This window comes from Archocentrus centrarchus, chromosome 18 (genome assembly GCF_007364275.1).
Source record: "Archocentrus centrarchus isolate MPI-CPG fArcCen1 chromosome 18, fArcCen1, whole genome shotgun sequence".
Lineage (NCBI taxonomy): Eukaryota > Metazoa > Chordata > Actinopteri > Cichliformes > Cichlidae > Archocentrus > Archocentrus centrarchus.
In genome coordinates this window covers 22,089,599-22,105,676 of record NC_044363.1, presented here as the reverse complement: position 1 = coordinate 22,105,676, position 16,078 = coordinate 22,089,599, and the positions used below count along the sequence as shown (strand labels likewise).

At 41.0% G+C, this 16,078-nt stretch overlaps 1 protein-coding gene across 1 annotated transcript in view; it reads left to right on the top strand.

The window, feature by feature from the left end:
* Positions 1-16,078, top strand: part of arap2 (ArfGAP with RhoGAP domain, ankyrin repeat and PH domain 2) — a 174,253-nt gene that overhangs the window by 76,413 nt on the left and 81,762 nt on the right. Inside the window, 4 exon segments of the mRNA XM_030753721.1 lie at positions 5,176-5,261; positions 5,537-5,720; positions 12,453-12,550; positions 12,552-12,627. Coding sequence (XP_030609581.1) covers positions 5,176-5,261; positions 5,537-5,720; positions 12,453-12,550; positions 12,552-12,627 — 444 coding nt within the window.

Here is a 16,078-nt window from a genome sequence, read left to right as displayed (position 1 = left end):
GTGTGTGCCTGTGTGACCAAGAGGCTCTTTTGGAATAAGATCGCAGGTGATAAGCCACTTATGAGAGTTGGCGTCTGGCCTCTGGACTCTCTAATCTATTTGGCTATACTGGATGGCTCAGATGAAATGACAACAAAGATTAAGCCACAGGCGAGAACTTGGGGGATCCCGAACTCCTTCTTGACCTGCTAAACATGATTAGAGAGGCACAGCAGCTTGATGTGGAGGGATATGTTGTTGGTGTGTAGGTTTTGTGTGTGTGTGTGTGTGTGTGTGTGTGTGTGTGTGTGTGTGTGTGTGTGTGTGTGTGTGTGTGTGTGTGTGTGTGTGTGTGTGTGTGTGTGTGTGTGTGTACACGTGCGTGCGTGGATGCGTATACACTCCACACCTCCAGATTTCTCCCAGTCATGCAATTTAATGCAATTCTTCACCTCACCTCTGCAAAACCCGTGTAATTGGTACACATCAGATATCCAACATCTCCTTTCAAACACCCTTAAATGATTTCATTTGCTGAGGTGTTTAATATTACATTTTGTCGGCATGCTGGGAGCAGGAGGGTGAATATTTGCTATGAGGAAGCTGTCCTCACACTGTGCTCTATTTTAAATTGGGCTGTGGTCCATTTGGAATACCAATGACTGCTCATGCTTTTAATTAGCGATCTGCTTTATTGTCATGCACAATAAAGAGAAATGCTGAACAAGAGGAAGAGGAAAGAAGTAATGAGGAGGCTAATGGTAAAAATGATCCCAGATTGGCTTTTCTTCTTTTCATGCTGAAGACTGAATGGAATTTAATAGTCTGCAGCTTCAGTCTTTGATATGAACAGTTTAAAACTGCAATATTTCCTCTGTGTTTGCGTACACTTCAAGAATTGATAGGGTCTGTTATATTCAGATGGCATTAAATTAATAAAAAGCCTGTTTTTTTTCTGCTTATTAATATTTACAGAGTGCGTGCAATCTGATCACGAATGCAGTAATACATAAATTTGTTTTGTATGCTATCTGCATGTACCTTGAACACTTCATAAAATAACCTTGCCTGGTCTTCTAATTATCTTTGAATTTTTTATATAGAAAATTTTTTTTAAAAGTTTTATTTCTGAAGCATATTTTTAGCTGTTGTTTTCACAACAGGACCTCACTGACCTTACCAAAATATTTTATTTGATTAAAAGTTGGTAAAAACTATTAGCAACTGTGTGAGGTTGCTCTTCTTTCTTTCTTTCTTTCTTTCTTTTTTTAATAATTCACCCATTTAAATGCTGTTGAGGCTTAAATGATGCATTATTTATGCCTTGTGACTATAGCCGCTAGCTGCCTGCTGATTTGAGTCACTGAACCGGACCTTGACCGTGTTTGTACTGGTGGTACAGTTATCTGACAAATAGCATGCCTTACTGTGTGGATAAATGAGCTGACACCCTTCTAAAAAGTCCGCACCCCAGTTTTGGTGAGTGTATTTCATGTCATTTGCAAATATTTTTGTCTGTGCAATGAACCCATACGGTCTACAGATGCGCCATGCTAACCAGGCTCGCTGTTGTTAGCTGATGACTTAGCGATCCACTCTTTCTTCCAAATATGGTCACCTCTGCCTCCAAAAAAACCAAGATGCTACCACGCAAAATGCTAAAATCAGGGGTTCTTAATGGATCCTTAATGACCCACTGGCTGATGTCATGGTGATCTTGCTTTTACAGTCTTCAGGTCAATCCCACATTCTTCAGTTACTTTTTAATTTTTTTATTTATTTTATTTCCCCATTAACTGAGCTGATCTGTCCATCTACGCTCGCATTTCTTTGTGACCTTTCTCCCAGTGCCCAACACAACTACTAGAGGAAATGACAGTGCTTCAGAGACCTTAAGGCTGCTCTCCACACATGTAATTGCAATAAACTTCTTTAAACCAGGATGCAACTTGTAGGCATGTCTGCTGGCAACAGTTGCCATGGCAATGTAAAATCACAGGGTTTATTGTCTTGCTCTGCTTCCTCATGACTTGTCACTGAGTGAGGGTGGGTGGGGAGGGAATGCCACAAAAGCACACAAGGTTAGAAAAGTGCTCCATGTACTGTTGATGGAGTCACTGGGAAAGTTTTTAATTGGGGGTGAAATCCTTGGTGGGTTGAGCTTTTATTTATTTATTTAATTTTTTGTGAAAGCTGCAGTGATGGGAATGCCCTTTTGTGTGTTGTTTTGGTTCCGCCGGAAATATGAAGACATTTACAGCAGGCTATTTATATGGGAAGATCTCACTGTATACCTGGCGGCACATGTGCATGCACGCTTCTTTCAGCTTCATTACCCTTACACAAGTGAAAATGGTTCTGTGGTGTTGCGATGGCTCTGTGGGTGCAGCATGGCAAAATTCTGCTGCAAGCACCCAGAATAAAATAGTTTCACTCCTTCACAGGCAACCGGGACAGACTCTTACTCTTTGGCCTTCATTTGACAAATTAGACTTTTGATCTCTGAGACTCCTATTATTCTTGACATTTCAGTGTGTTTTTTGCAACTGGGAAGAAAACAGTTTTAAATGTAACCCTAGACCACGCTACTGTATCCACTCTCGATATGTGTACTTTTTCAAAAAAACAAGTTATCTTAATGGCAGGGAAGAAGCTAATAATTTTTTTAGTCTTTTAAATCTAACACTACAGTCACACTAGGGGAAAGAGTGGTTGGAGCCCGCAGCATGACGAGAATTAGTTCAACTGTGTGCAATGAACTTGCGATCTCGCTGCCTTTTGAAATGGTTGTGACCACTCGCGGTCAGTTACCATCTTCAAAGAGACTTTGGTACACTAAGATGGTGATAAAGCAGTAATAAGGTGGAGTGATTCTGCTGTCAGTTTTGTTATTGAATGGGGCCCAGCTGGCAATTTCAGGAAATCTGTGTGATAACATGGCGATTAACTTAAATTGAAAATTGCAAATCTGTTGCCATCTACATACACAGAAATTTATATTAAACAGAAATTCACATTAACTACTTACATTCAGAGTCTAGCCAGACATGAAACAGAAATTCCTTCAGAAATAGTGACGTAATCGCTTCAGGATGGCAACTTTGCTTTTATATAGAAATATAACCAGAATACAACCAGTTGGCAACCACTGGAGTCTAGATCCCTAGAGAAGACGGACTCAGACTGATTGCAACATGTCTAGCTTTTACAGTTATTTGCAAACCTTTGCCAGTCTCTCTGAGAGTGAGTGCAGTCAGTTTGATTTGGACCACAATTGTTTGGAGAAAGATTGCCTCCCACCATTCAACCTGTGCAATTGCAAGGTTGAGGGTGTGGTCCGACCAGCCTCTCTGTGACCAGTTGGTTGCCACATCTACTCGCAGTTGGTTGATGAATGGGAAAAAATTAAATGCAATCACCAGGCTACCAGAGATTTTTCTTAGTCAAAAAGAGGCTGCCATCCTATTTTTACTTTACTGTGACAGAGTTAAGAGGCATTTAATCAGCTATAAAGAGAAATCTAGTAATAACCCCAGTTTTGTGTTTGCATTGAGTTGATTTGATCTTTATTAAAATTTCAAATAAAGCAAGAACGGAAGTGTGTATCATCTCCTGGAGAAGTTTTTTTTTAATTTTTTTTTAACCAACTTTGATACTTCAGAGCTTATTGAAGTAATAACAGTTGAAATCATCCACCAATTGATTTTATCACCTTTCAGCACACTTTCTAAATAAGGTTAGCCATCAGACTGTTAATGTTTAACTGCTAATCCTAACCATAACCATAATGGATGTGACATTTGCACCACATTCAATGCAAATGAATCACATTGTGAACAACTTGATATCTGCAAAGGTCCTGAGCTGATTTCATACCAATTTAGCTGAAAGGGAAATGTTTGGTTGCCAGGGTAACCCCGGTTCTCTGAAAACCAAGCGCTTCCCATAGTGAGATACCGAATGAAGTTTGAAAGAGAACATGGTGTTCCACAGGATTTAATACTTGGTCTACTAATGTTTGGATGATGTGACATACGCAATATTTGTCGCCAAAACACTGCAGTTCGCATATGAAGTGACATTTGAAGTGAAACAATTTCAGAGTTTATAATTTTGGATGCTGATGAGGAAAAATGCCTAGAAAACATAGCAGTAGCATAGTAGTAATGTGATTCTATCTGAATCCCCATGAAAGAAAGAGTATAGGCTCAAAACTGTTATGACAGGAAGGGCGTAACTATCCTTTTGTCTCTATTGAATTCACCAACTGATCACATCAAGAATATTATCCTTAATCTTGGCATATCAGATTCAAAACCCAGTTTGGGAGCAATTAAGCCTGTCAGTTATATGTTGTGGTGTGAGATTCAAAAAGGCATTACAGCTGTTTTTTGTCAATTGCACACAGCTTAATAATAAAAATGTATGTGGAGTAGTGCTAGTATGCCTATATAAGCAATGTAAATAATGACTAGTTATCAAAAATGACTTCCTAGTTAGCTTTAAAAAAATAAAAAATCTTTTAAGTGCCTTATAATTCAAAGACTTCTTGCACTTGTGTTCTCTAGAACTGTGTCAATATAGCTTTTCACAGCTCATAGCCCCTCATTTTCATTTACAGCTGCTCTACTTGAGAATAGAAGACGGTAATGAGATCATGCCAAATCTAAATATAAAATTATCCACCATTACACACAGGACAATAATTCACATTCACACATACAGCGTGTTTCTGTCTAATGTATTATGCATGTGTGCTCTGTCTTTGGCCATAAGCAACCCCAGAAGCCTCTCGTTCACCCAAATAAACAGGCCGACCAACAAACACAATGAATTACTCATGATTCATTAGCAATTAATGGCCCTCGTTCTCTGCTTTCATTTCCAATTAGGAGAGCTGAGGGGACTAAATATGTCTGTTGTGAGTGAGAGAATGAGCTCGCAGTCATGCTCTGTTTCTCCATCTTGTAACTGCCTGTTTATTGTTTATTCCATCACTACCATTTGGCGTGTGTTTCAGCACGCTGAGGAGAACACTGTGCATATCTGTAAATTATTATTTTTCCTTTTTAATGTGAAGTTTTCAGGCACAAAAACATAGCCCGAGAAAGACTTGTGAAGCCAAGGGGATATGAATTTGTTACTGTTTGTATGTCTGTGCACTCATATTGATGACTGTGTCTTCCTGTGTGCCAGGACAGCACCGCTCTCTTGGCCCAAGTATTTCCAAAGTGCGGAGCTTGAAGTTGGACTGCAGTATCTGGAGCAATGAACTAGTGGAGGTAAATGTGACATGTGTTACTCCTCTCTTTACCTAATCCAATTATAAGAAAGTGTATCCACTATACTACTACTGATCTTAAAGACTGGAAAAACACTTGACAGTTTAGCAGTCTGATGTGTCATGTATTCACTTGTACCATCACCACAGCAGATTTTTTTTTTTTTTTTTAATAAACCAGAGGCTTGGCAGATGTTCATTTCAAATCATAGTAATACCTCTGCCAATAATTCTCATCCAACCATTTCCCCTTTTACATGATTTCCAACCCCTTAGCTCTTCCTGGAAGTGGGGAATAAGAACGCTAACAGTTTCTGGGCTGCTAATCTCCCCTTGGAGGAGGATCTCCACAGCGGGGCTTTTGCGGAGCAGCGTGCCACCTTTATTCGCAGGAAGTACAGAGAGAGGAGGTACAGGAGGGTCCTGGAGGGCTTTCATGACCTGGAGCAGCTAAATCAGGTACAGACTTCATGGATGTACTCCAAACTGGAGCTGTAGAAGTCATTTTTGAGGTTTTCTGCCACCGTAGTGGCAGTCATAAATAAATAACTTCATCAATAGTTTTCTAGGAATTAGAGCCCAGCTGATAGTTGCCAGTTGACTGATATTACCAGTGTTGGTGTATTTGTTGGCTACGTTGTCCACACTGTCTACAGCAGCAGTAGCAGAGGACAGTATTGAGCAAAAGTCTTGAGCCCATGCTCATTTCTTTTTATTTTACTTCCAAGGAGCCAGACTTTCATAAGGTCTGTCAGTGTTTTTCTTTGCACATTGGCTGCTTTTTCATTCATTTTCAGTCCAGTCCTTGTACCTAACCATTTTCAAAGGAATGTTTTTGTTTGTTTGTTTGTTAAGCCACTTAACACAGGCCTATGAATCATTCAAGCATAAAATGACAACTAACTCAAGGGATTAAACCACACTCTGTCTACACCAGGGGTACCCAAACTCGGCCTGCGGTCCTCTTCCGGCCCCGCCCCCTACTTCCGGTCTGCGACTTGATGTCAAAAATAACATAATTTGGCCCTTTGAGTTACTTTTTTTGACATTTCGCCTTCACCTCCAATTATGAGGGTTAAGCGAAATGTCAAAAAAGTAACTTAAAGGGCTAAACTGTATGTTATTTTTGACATCAATTCGTGGACCCGAAGGGGGCGGGGCCGGAAGCGGCCCACGGGCCACAAGTTTGCACCCCCCTACACCTATCAGATAACTTGGCAAAGAGCCAATTGTAAATTGTGTCTTTAGGCACTTACTAGCAGCCTGTCATCAGTCTATCACAGTTCCTTTCTAGTTTGTAAAACACATTGCTTGAAAATTCCTAAACAATGATTTCATCCTGTAGAGTATCAGCTGATGCATCAGTTCTAACAGCCGAAAAATTAGCATCGGCCTCAGAAATCAAGTACTCATCAGAGTCTGCGAGGAAATAGAAGTGCCTTATTTTGACGCCTCTAACCACAAATCTAACGGTGCTCTGTGTATGTGCCTTTGTGGAGCTTGTCTGCCTTTTCTAAGCTGAGCAAATATGGGGAAGGTACAGAAGATCCACAGCTCACTCCTCCCCGTAGTCCTCAGCATATAGCCATCCTTAACATTAAAGCTTCCATTGACTTTATCTTTAGGCAAAGACATGTACGCTACACCAATAACCACGTCACTCTGTTGACTTGTGACAGAAATGTGATTAATTTTGGAGCACTTCACTCTCTACCTGCCAGTTTAAATTTTCCAGATCCAAAGTGTGTTATAGGAGCCAGTGCAAAATGATTTCTGTGTATTAACCAGCATATCTTTACATGAATCCCTTCCCATCCTTTTCTGTAATGTTGTTCCCCTGCTATAAATCTGTAGTGCCAGGTCCTCCCAACTCCATAATGTAAATAAGTAAAACATTTAAAAAAAAAAATAATGCTTCCAGACATCCAGAGGAATATTTAGATGTCTAGTTAGCTAATTAATGATGGACAGCAATAGCGGGAGTGCACTGAGCATGAAATCTTTTATAGCTTTATCTTTTCCTTTGAAGAAAATTACACATGGTACACTTCATAAGCTAAATCCACTAAACTTGAGAAAGCCCATATTTTCCTGACCTTTTGACCATCGGTAAATCTGCACTTTAAGCCTAAAGATGCCAAAGGCAGAGTCTTATCGATCTCAAGTATACTTAGACTTTGGGGTTTAGGGGTTATTGCTGCTGTAAAAAAAAAAAAAGGGGAGGGGGGGGTCTTCTTTTTTTGGCTTCCTTTTAAAAGCACTAAGCAGTGAAGCAGTTTCCACCGGTATCAGCATTTACGCAGATCAGCCTCCTTGTATTGTTTTCCCGCGCTGAAAGATGGGAATGGAAATGTAGACAGGGGGGAATGAGGCGAGAAAGTAAGGAAGAGATATACTAGCTAGCTAAGTGGAAAAGTGGATTAGGATCCACAACAGAAACGCTTGGGTTGGTTTTATTGCGGCTTTGCCAGCTTTTGTGTGAGCGAGCGGGGTGTGCGTGCGTGTCGGGGTGTGCGTGCGTGTACATGCATGCGAACATGTGCGCTGCTCCACTTGAGATGTGTGAATTTGCTGTTCTAGTGGGAGTTCAGACACTGCTGCTGCACTCTGTGCGACAGACACACAGAGTGCAGCAGCCCAAAAGAGTCAGGCCACTGGAGAGGCAGGTGTGTGTATGCATGAGGGACGAAGGCAGGGAAGGAGGTGGAAGTGGCCTTAACAGATTTGATAGGGATCAACGTGTCACGGAGGCATATATGAGTCAACATACAGTTATGTCTATAAGTATTTGGACAACACAATTCTAGAGTTTATTGACTGCAAAGGGCCTTTATCCAAGTATTAAAAGCAATCCTTATATTAAAAATGGTGTTTGCCCAGTTAGTAATTCCTAAATTAGTAATGCTTTTGTTAAACCTCTAAAATGAAAGCTTTAAGCCTGCACATTAATCACGTCTTAATAGTTATGTGCTTGTACGTGTGCTAAAATACTAAAACGTCTTCAAAACAGCTCTACATATCTTCACACAAACTAATGAATCACAAGCAATATATAAAGAAAAAAAAGAACAACAAAAAAAGTATTTTTAACATAAACAAGGACACTGAGTCTAATCTCATCGGACACGTTGTTCCACTTCTGTGTCACATTTACTTACTGTAACACGAGCACAAATATGAAATAATAAAAGCTATATAAACCTTTTCCTTTGGGAGTTCTCTCGGAACAAAGACAATAATACCAGCAATTTCCTTGTTGACATTCATGCAATTTTTGAAATCATGCGATGGCATTTCAACAGGTTTTATGGGGCCTCAGGGGTCATGAAATTTACTCAGCGCATGCAGCAAATCACCGTTTAAAGTGTCATTTCAAGTAATGAAAAAAAAAAGGTAGTGATTATAGGTGACTGCGTCGATATGTTCCCTTACATAATCTCAGCAGTAGGTGTCTGTTGTGACAGGATTTGTTTTGTTCTGCCCCCCCCACCCCACCCCAAATTTAATGCCCTCTCTTCATCCCTCTCCCTCTCTTTCTTAGTCCCATTCCCCCCATTAGAAGCTCATATCCCAGTGACCTCCACTAAGTCTCCACAGACCACATGACCTAGAGAGTGGGGTGTCAAAGGACCTTCTTATATTATTACACACCCTCACGCGCACACAAACCCTCCTGTGGCCACAGTAATTGCTATGACACGGAAGGTCATTTCCAGAGACGATACAGAATAAGGCCAAGTTGCAAGGGACTACTTTGCCATAATCTGACCCCATCTTCTGTGTGAGAGAAATAGACAAAGCGGTGCGTGAGTGTGCATGCGTGTGTGCGTGTGCTGAAGTAATTATATTTTTTATCTTTCTTTGCATTAATTTTCTGCTGTTTTCTATTGATGAAGTTATCTTTTGGCTCGGGTTGTGCACAGAGATACAAATAAATGTTTTGCACTGGCAACACACATACTTAAACATCTTTATCTCAGTGCAGGCCCTTTGTGTGGGTGGCCAGGTTATATTGACAGGTACTTTTGTTTGTGTGTGTGTATGCACAAGCCTCGGCGTGCCTCACTTTCAGATGGATATTGCTTGTTTGCGGCAGATCGATGCTGCCTACTGACTCGGCTCAAAGCCCAATGAAAGGAAAAGTTGTTAGTTGAAATTCCACTATTTGCCACTCGACTCCTCTGTTGAGCCCCTTTGTTTCGGGTCATCGTGCACGGTGTCGCATCAATTGACTGGACAGATTGAAATAGACAGAAAACATTTTCCTTGCTCAGACTGTATTCTTCAGGCTCCTTTATCTTGCTTATTTTAGCTGGATCACTGTGTGAAACAGATAGATCGTTCTAACAAAGTATGTCTGCATGGCTAGACACGACACTCGCTGTATAAGTAAGTATTTTCTTTTTATTGGCACTATTAAAAGTGGAATGCAAAGAGGAAATGTATTTATTTACCTTGCCAGCTTACATGAAGCCAATGCGGAATTACCTTACACAGCATTTAGTTTAATGTCAGCAGGTTCTAAAGAACCTTGAGTCTGTATTTAAATAAAGGTTAAGGCTTCACAGGAGATGGGGAGACCAAGTGAAATTCGCAATAATTAGTTTTAACTACCTCCTTCTTTTTACCTCTTGGTGGCTTTTAGATATTTTTCTTTAAAGTGCAATATTTAAAATAATTTACATTAGAAGGGGTTGGGATTGTTTTACAATACTGTGCAATAGAGTCCTAAGCTGTGCTGCTGTTGTTTATTAGACAGGCTTTTTTTTAATGTCTTGAAACCACCCATGATTATGTTTCCCGTCGCTAGACTGCTACAGCATAGAAAACATTCATAAATCAGCCTTCATTATGATCTGCTGGAGAAGCTACATGATTTCGACTTGCTGTGGCAACCAAGCCTTCAATACCCTGGCCTTGCGTGGTACTGGTGGACTGGGGAGAGGACATCACAAGTGATGTGCAAGGAAGCATAAGTGGAGAAAGAAACCCTAGCTGACTGGCTCCTATAATAATAATAATAATCTCTTGAATGGTTGCTTGTCAAGAGCGTGCAGCTATCGTTTTACATTTACTATTTTGTTCATTCACTGCCTGTCCTTCAACATGATCCTAGAATTTCAAAAGCAGTTCCGGTAACCCCCCCCCCCCAAAAAAAAAAACAAAAAAACAGAGGCATTTAATTTTATAAGGATTAGAATAATAACGTCAATGACAACACTGTTTTTGAGCTGTGTATAGTGTAGTGTATATAGTGTATATGTCGAGGTGTATATATATATGTGTATATATATTTAACAATATTGTTGTTGTTGATGCTATTGTTCTAACCTCAAAAGACACAATCTTTAGGTTGTCTGAGGTGGTGCTGTGCTTCTGTGACTTGGCACTATATTTTCATTGCTGATCAAATGTAGTTGTTAAGGTAAGCTGCCAGTGTTCCTGTCTAGCTGCTGGTAGGCATTTCTCTGCTTCAATTAACATTACAGACTGCAAGGACTAGTGTTTACTGCCTAGACGCCACATTAATGTGGCTACAAGCTAATTGCTAGTAGCTAAGCAGCTAACATTAACGTGTGCGCTTGCCAGGTTAACATTTATGATAAATGCTTATGAACTGCGTGCTGTTGAAGTGGGAGCTTTACTGTTGTCTCAGTATTCCTCATAAAGTGTTGTTCAGTGTTGTAAATGTCAGCTGCTTCAGCTGCTAGTGAAGAGATGGGCTGTGTGAAGTCGTGTCCCAGGAGGAGAGGAAGATGGTGCTGTTGATATCGATTCTGTTGCAAATGAGTATCTAATCCGATCTTACATACTGCACCTTTAAGGGGATTTATAGGTTATGACAGGCATTTGCTGTGTCTTTGGTTGACAGATGTCTTAGCCTACCACAGTTTGCTTTGGTGTTGGGCCAATACATGCCACCAGAACAGCTTCACTCTGCCTTGGCATTGATTGCTCAGGTCTCTCTCTTGCTGTACTGGAGTGAATGAAACACCTTTCCTCTAAAAGATACTCTTTATTTGGTGTTTCAGCTCCAAATCTGGTGTCTGTGAAAGCTCTAACATATGACTGACATCATTTTCATACTTATGAGACCACTCAGTGACCTCTTGTATCCCTTGAATGGGTCCTGAGTAAGATCATCTCCAACAGGATAGAGATGGTTCATCAGAGGATCAAGGTGATCACGCGGAACAACTGCATATCGATTTTTACTGACCCTTCATTTTAACGGGGGCATCAGCTGTGCTCAAACAGAGCATCAGATCCCCCTCTGAGTAGGGGTCAAGGATTTTCTTTAATTGTTACATGTCTGCATATTGGCTTCTGTGTTTAGGATCGTATGTGTCCATTATGAATATGTGCGTGTAAACAGAGATTTAATGTGTTTTCTCAGTTCGGCTTTTCAATACATATGGTATTTATCCATGCGCAGATTACATTGTCGTATTTGTCAGTTTCAGACAAATATATATTTCATGCTTGGTTTGTTCTCCTGCAGCATATTCGCTCTGTCTCCCTTTGCTTGATCGCGGCCTGCTGCTGGTCTTCTGTTCTTTTGCTCACTTCGTTGTGTTCATGTCCTTATTCCCACATTTCTCTTTGTGAAATTGTTAGTTTCATTATATTTAATATGGCCCATTTGTCCTGTTCTTATTTTCTATATTCCTCATTTTTCTCAGGGATTTGAGCTTTAATGATTCCCACTGGGAGCATTAAAGTCTGATCATGTTTTAACTTCTCTTTTGAGATCAGCGGGTGGAACTCAATTCTTAACTTTATGTGGTTTTCTGACGCTGCTTTATAGACTCTTTGTCCTCTATCAACCTGGCATTCGCACATACACGAGCACAGCAATGCAAGGCTGCTCCTCCTACACAGACAAGTGAAAACATACTTGCATTTCCAGAGATTTTCACTGCTTCGTTGTCTGGGATGTGAAATTTTTTAAAGGCATTAATCCAGCTACAGAGAGCTAGTTAGAAATCCAATGAGCTGCTGCTCCACTTCTGGAGTCTTTTATTAGGCTGTCACAGCAGGAAATGGGAAGTGACAGGTGGACCTCCATAAATGAGATTTGTGACCACTAAAAGTCAGCCTCAAGAATCTGATTCACAAACATGCTGAAATGGCAAATAAAATGTTAAAAAGCTCATCACCGGCTCTTGTATCTTCTTTAATATGTGAAGGCCGCTGTGTGCAGCTGTGGTGTCCTCTGATGTGCTGCAGACCATGGCAACTGGTGTCAGCGGGGCAGATGTTATGTGCGCCACCGGGGATCCAACCTACCTCCACCCCGTACCTCTTGGCGCAGCGTGCTGGACAGAAGCTGCAGATGGAGTTCCTGCACCAGAACAAACTGTGTGGTGAGCAACTTTGTTACTAAATCAAGTTCGCACTCAACTTAAAGCCTCCAAAAAGTGTGCTTTTTCACTCTGCGTACTCTTTTTCTTCAATAACTGAGGGAATAGGTGTTCTACTTGGAAACTTTTTCTGTGGTCAGTGTTCAATACAGGTGAGGTGTTAGGCCACAAAAAGCAGCTGTTGAGCAGAATAACTCATGTATTCTTCTGGCTGACTTTAAAAAAAAAAAAAAAAGGAAAAGCTGACATGCTCTCATAAATCTGTGAAAAGGCCTTTAAACTAGGTGTGCAAGTTGGACTTTTACAACCATCAGCGCCACATATATTCTGCCCGTATTCCTTCTACTTTAACAAGCCAATCATGTTTAAAGCCCATACTCACCGCTGTGCCGCCACATTCATAAAAGCACAGTGGGAGTTTTTTTTTTTTTTTTTCCCCCTCTGCCGTGAATAGGAAATAAAGAAAGAAAAACCCACAAATATGAAGCTGGCGAGTTTTTCAGTTAAAGTTCTCTCTCTCCTTTTTTTCTACCTTTTTTTTCCCCCCATCTCTCCCTCTATCCTACTTTTCCCCCCCAGTTCTCTTTTGTATTACCCACCTCGTGTTCTCGGCATTGGAGGCATGGCACAGATGTGCTGTGTCGTGTGGCTTCCTCACGATGGTGTGTTTTTTTTGTTTGTGTGCTTCCACATGAGGCTGATGTTAAGATCGTATTAAATTAAGGCGCGAGCGGTGCTCTTGGCTGAGGCTGGTGAGGGAGACTTTCTCAGGGACTGTAGTTTACATAATGTATGCGTCGCATCTGTGTGCACTTGTTGGCACTGAGCCTGTTAGGGACTCTCTAATTGCTAGCATGGGTCACCTGGTTACTGTGGCAACAGCCATTACTTGGAGGTGTGCTAGAAGACGCGTGCAAGCAGACAGGCAGATAAACACGCACACACATTCTTGCAGTATGCTTCAGATGTACTGTCTATCTGAAACGCGTACAAAGGCCATGTCTGCGTGCTCATTATGTGTCTGCAAGTTTGTAGGGCTTCATCATTAACAGATAGACATATATGTACAGAGTTTTCCTGTCTGACTAAACTGAACATCTATTCTGGACAAGCAGGTCCAGGGCCAAGGAGGTTGCTGAAAACCCAAATATGACTCTGTCAGACGCATGCTGGTCTTTGGCCGTAATGGAGGGACAATCATCACTGCAGCACTTTGCAAAGTAGGACTTAATGACAAAGACAAGGAGCTGGCTCTTAAAAGTAAAGTTTATCCAGAACAGAGACCTTACGGATGACTAAATGTCTCTATATGTGTGAAACTGGCAACATGGTACCACAATCTTTTCTTAATATCCTGAAATAGCAGCCCAGTATCCCCTGAAATTACATTTATATTTGACAGTTCTGCAGCCACATGATTTATGTTCAATACCAGCTTTCAGTACCAATGTAGGAAGCAGTGTGCCTTTTATTTAGTAAGGCAGAAAGTACAGATGTGGGAGCTGCGGTGGTTGTATGGCTCTGTGGAGATCAAAGTATAGATTCTATCCCAGCCAAGCAGTTAGGCTGTCTGTCAATTTGCATACTTCTTCCATCTTGTACTCAAAGCAAAATGCTTTCTTATTTAGTGTGAGAATTTTAGCCATAGACCACATATAAAGATGGACATAAGAACTGTTTTAAAGCCTCTCTTCAAATATTGTCGACACCTTCTCAGTATTTTACAGTCAGAAGTCAGGAGCAAGTGGTAGTACTAAATAAGAAGCCAAGGACATTGCATCTTCATGTGGTAGCTTATATGGTATGGTTCAGTCACAGACTAAACCATCTTAAAGCATACCCTGCTGACTTTAGTGGGCTCAGTAGTTCAAAAAGTAAACAATGTGTTGCATTTTGACCATAATCTCATCAGGTAATTGCTCACTGAGGTCATAAATCAAGTAAGTTGAAGGGTAACTTTTCCCTGGACTTAACTGTAATCCCACTTCATTTTGCAACCAGAGTAACCTCCCCTACTGGCCATTATAAAGACTGTCCATCTAATGCTACAGTCACACTATGGAAAACAGTGGTTGGAGACTGCAGCCTGATCAGAATTATTATGACTGTGTGCAGTGAATTTGCAATCTTGTTGCCTTTGAAATGGTTGCGAGTGGACGGAGCCCGGTCCCCATTTTTGAAGCAGTCAGTTGCTGCTTTGTTGCCTCGAGATGTTAGCAAAATGGCAGTATGAAAGAGTCAGTTTATCAGTTTGTGATTGAACGGGGGTCAAGCTGTCATTTACATGTAATCTAGTTCTGATAATCGACAAAAATCCAAATTGTTTGCATACATACACAGAAATTCACATAAATAGAAATTCACATTAACAACTTGCATTTAGAGTCCAGCCAGAGCGGCATAGATTTGAAACAGAAATTCCTCCACAAATAGTGACGTAGTTTCTGCAAGACAGAGATTTAACTGCAAAATGTTGTAGGCACTCAGCAACCATATAGGAATATAATCAGAATACAACTTACCTGTTCCCTATTGTAAAGAGACTCGCTGCACTCATCGGTGCTGACTGACTCAGACTGTTGACAACGAATCGGTTGTTATAAATTAGACAGAAATTGCAAACCTTTGCCAATCTATTCTGTTTGAGTCAGACTGTAATTGTTTGGAGACAGGTTGCCTCCCACCAGGCAACCTGTGCAATCGCCTCACGATCGAAAGTGGTCATCCAGAGGTTGAGAGTGTTGCACATGCAACCTCTGGGTAGTCAGTTGGGCACTAAATGTGAAAAAAAATTCAGTGCAACCACCAGTCTTTTTTTTTTTTAAACTTTTTTTTCTTTTAGTTGCACGAAGGTTGCTGGCCTATTTTTACTCTAGTGTGACTGGGTCGTTGTGCACACTTGACGATTTCAGCAGAGTGGTAGGGTCTGAAATTCACAGCAAGTTCTGCACTTCACAGTGTTTGACCACCATTGTTGCGTGAGCTCCCTCACTTTATAAACATTTGCTGTTTGCAAAGCCTCTCACTAAGGCCTCACTGCACATTAAAATGGCAGTTTCACTTTTAAAAAAAAAAAGCACTAACAGCAGAGTTGTTAATTGTCTTCCAAAGAGAAACTATTACTAGAGGCACTTTTGATGAACTTTAACAATAAAAATAATGAGACTAATAATGCAGGTATATGATCTATGACACATTATAATTGACACTTATTTTTAACCATAATCCCAGTCTTTTCCTGCCTGTGCATCCATCCTCGATTTTCTTCCACTAATCCAGGGGCCGGGTCGCGGGGTTCAGCAGCCTAAGCAGAGAAGCCCAGACTTCCCTCTCCCCAGCCACCTCCACCAGCTCATCTGGAGGGATCTCAATGCGTTCCCAGGCCAGCCGAGAGATATAATCTCTCCATCTTGTCCTGGGTCTGCCCTGGGGCCTCCTCCCAGTAGGACATGCC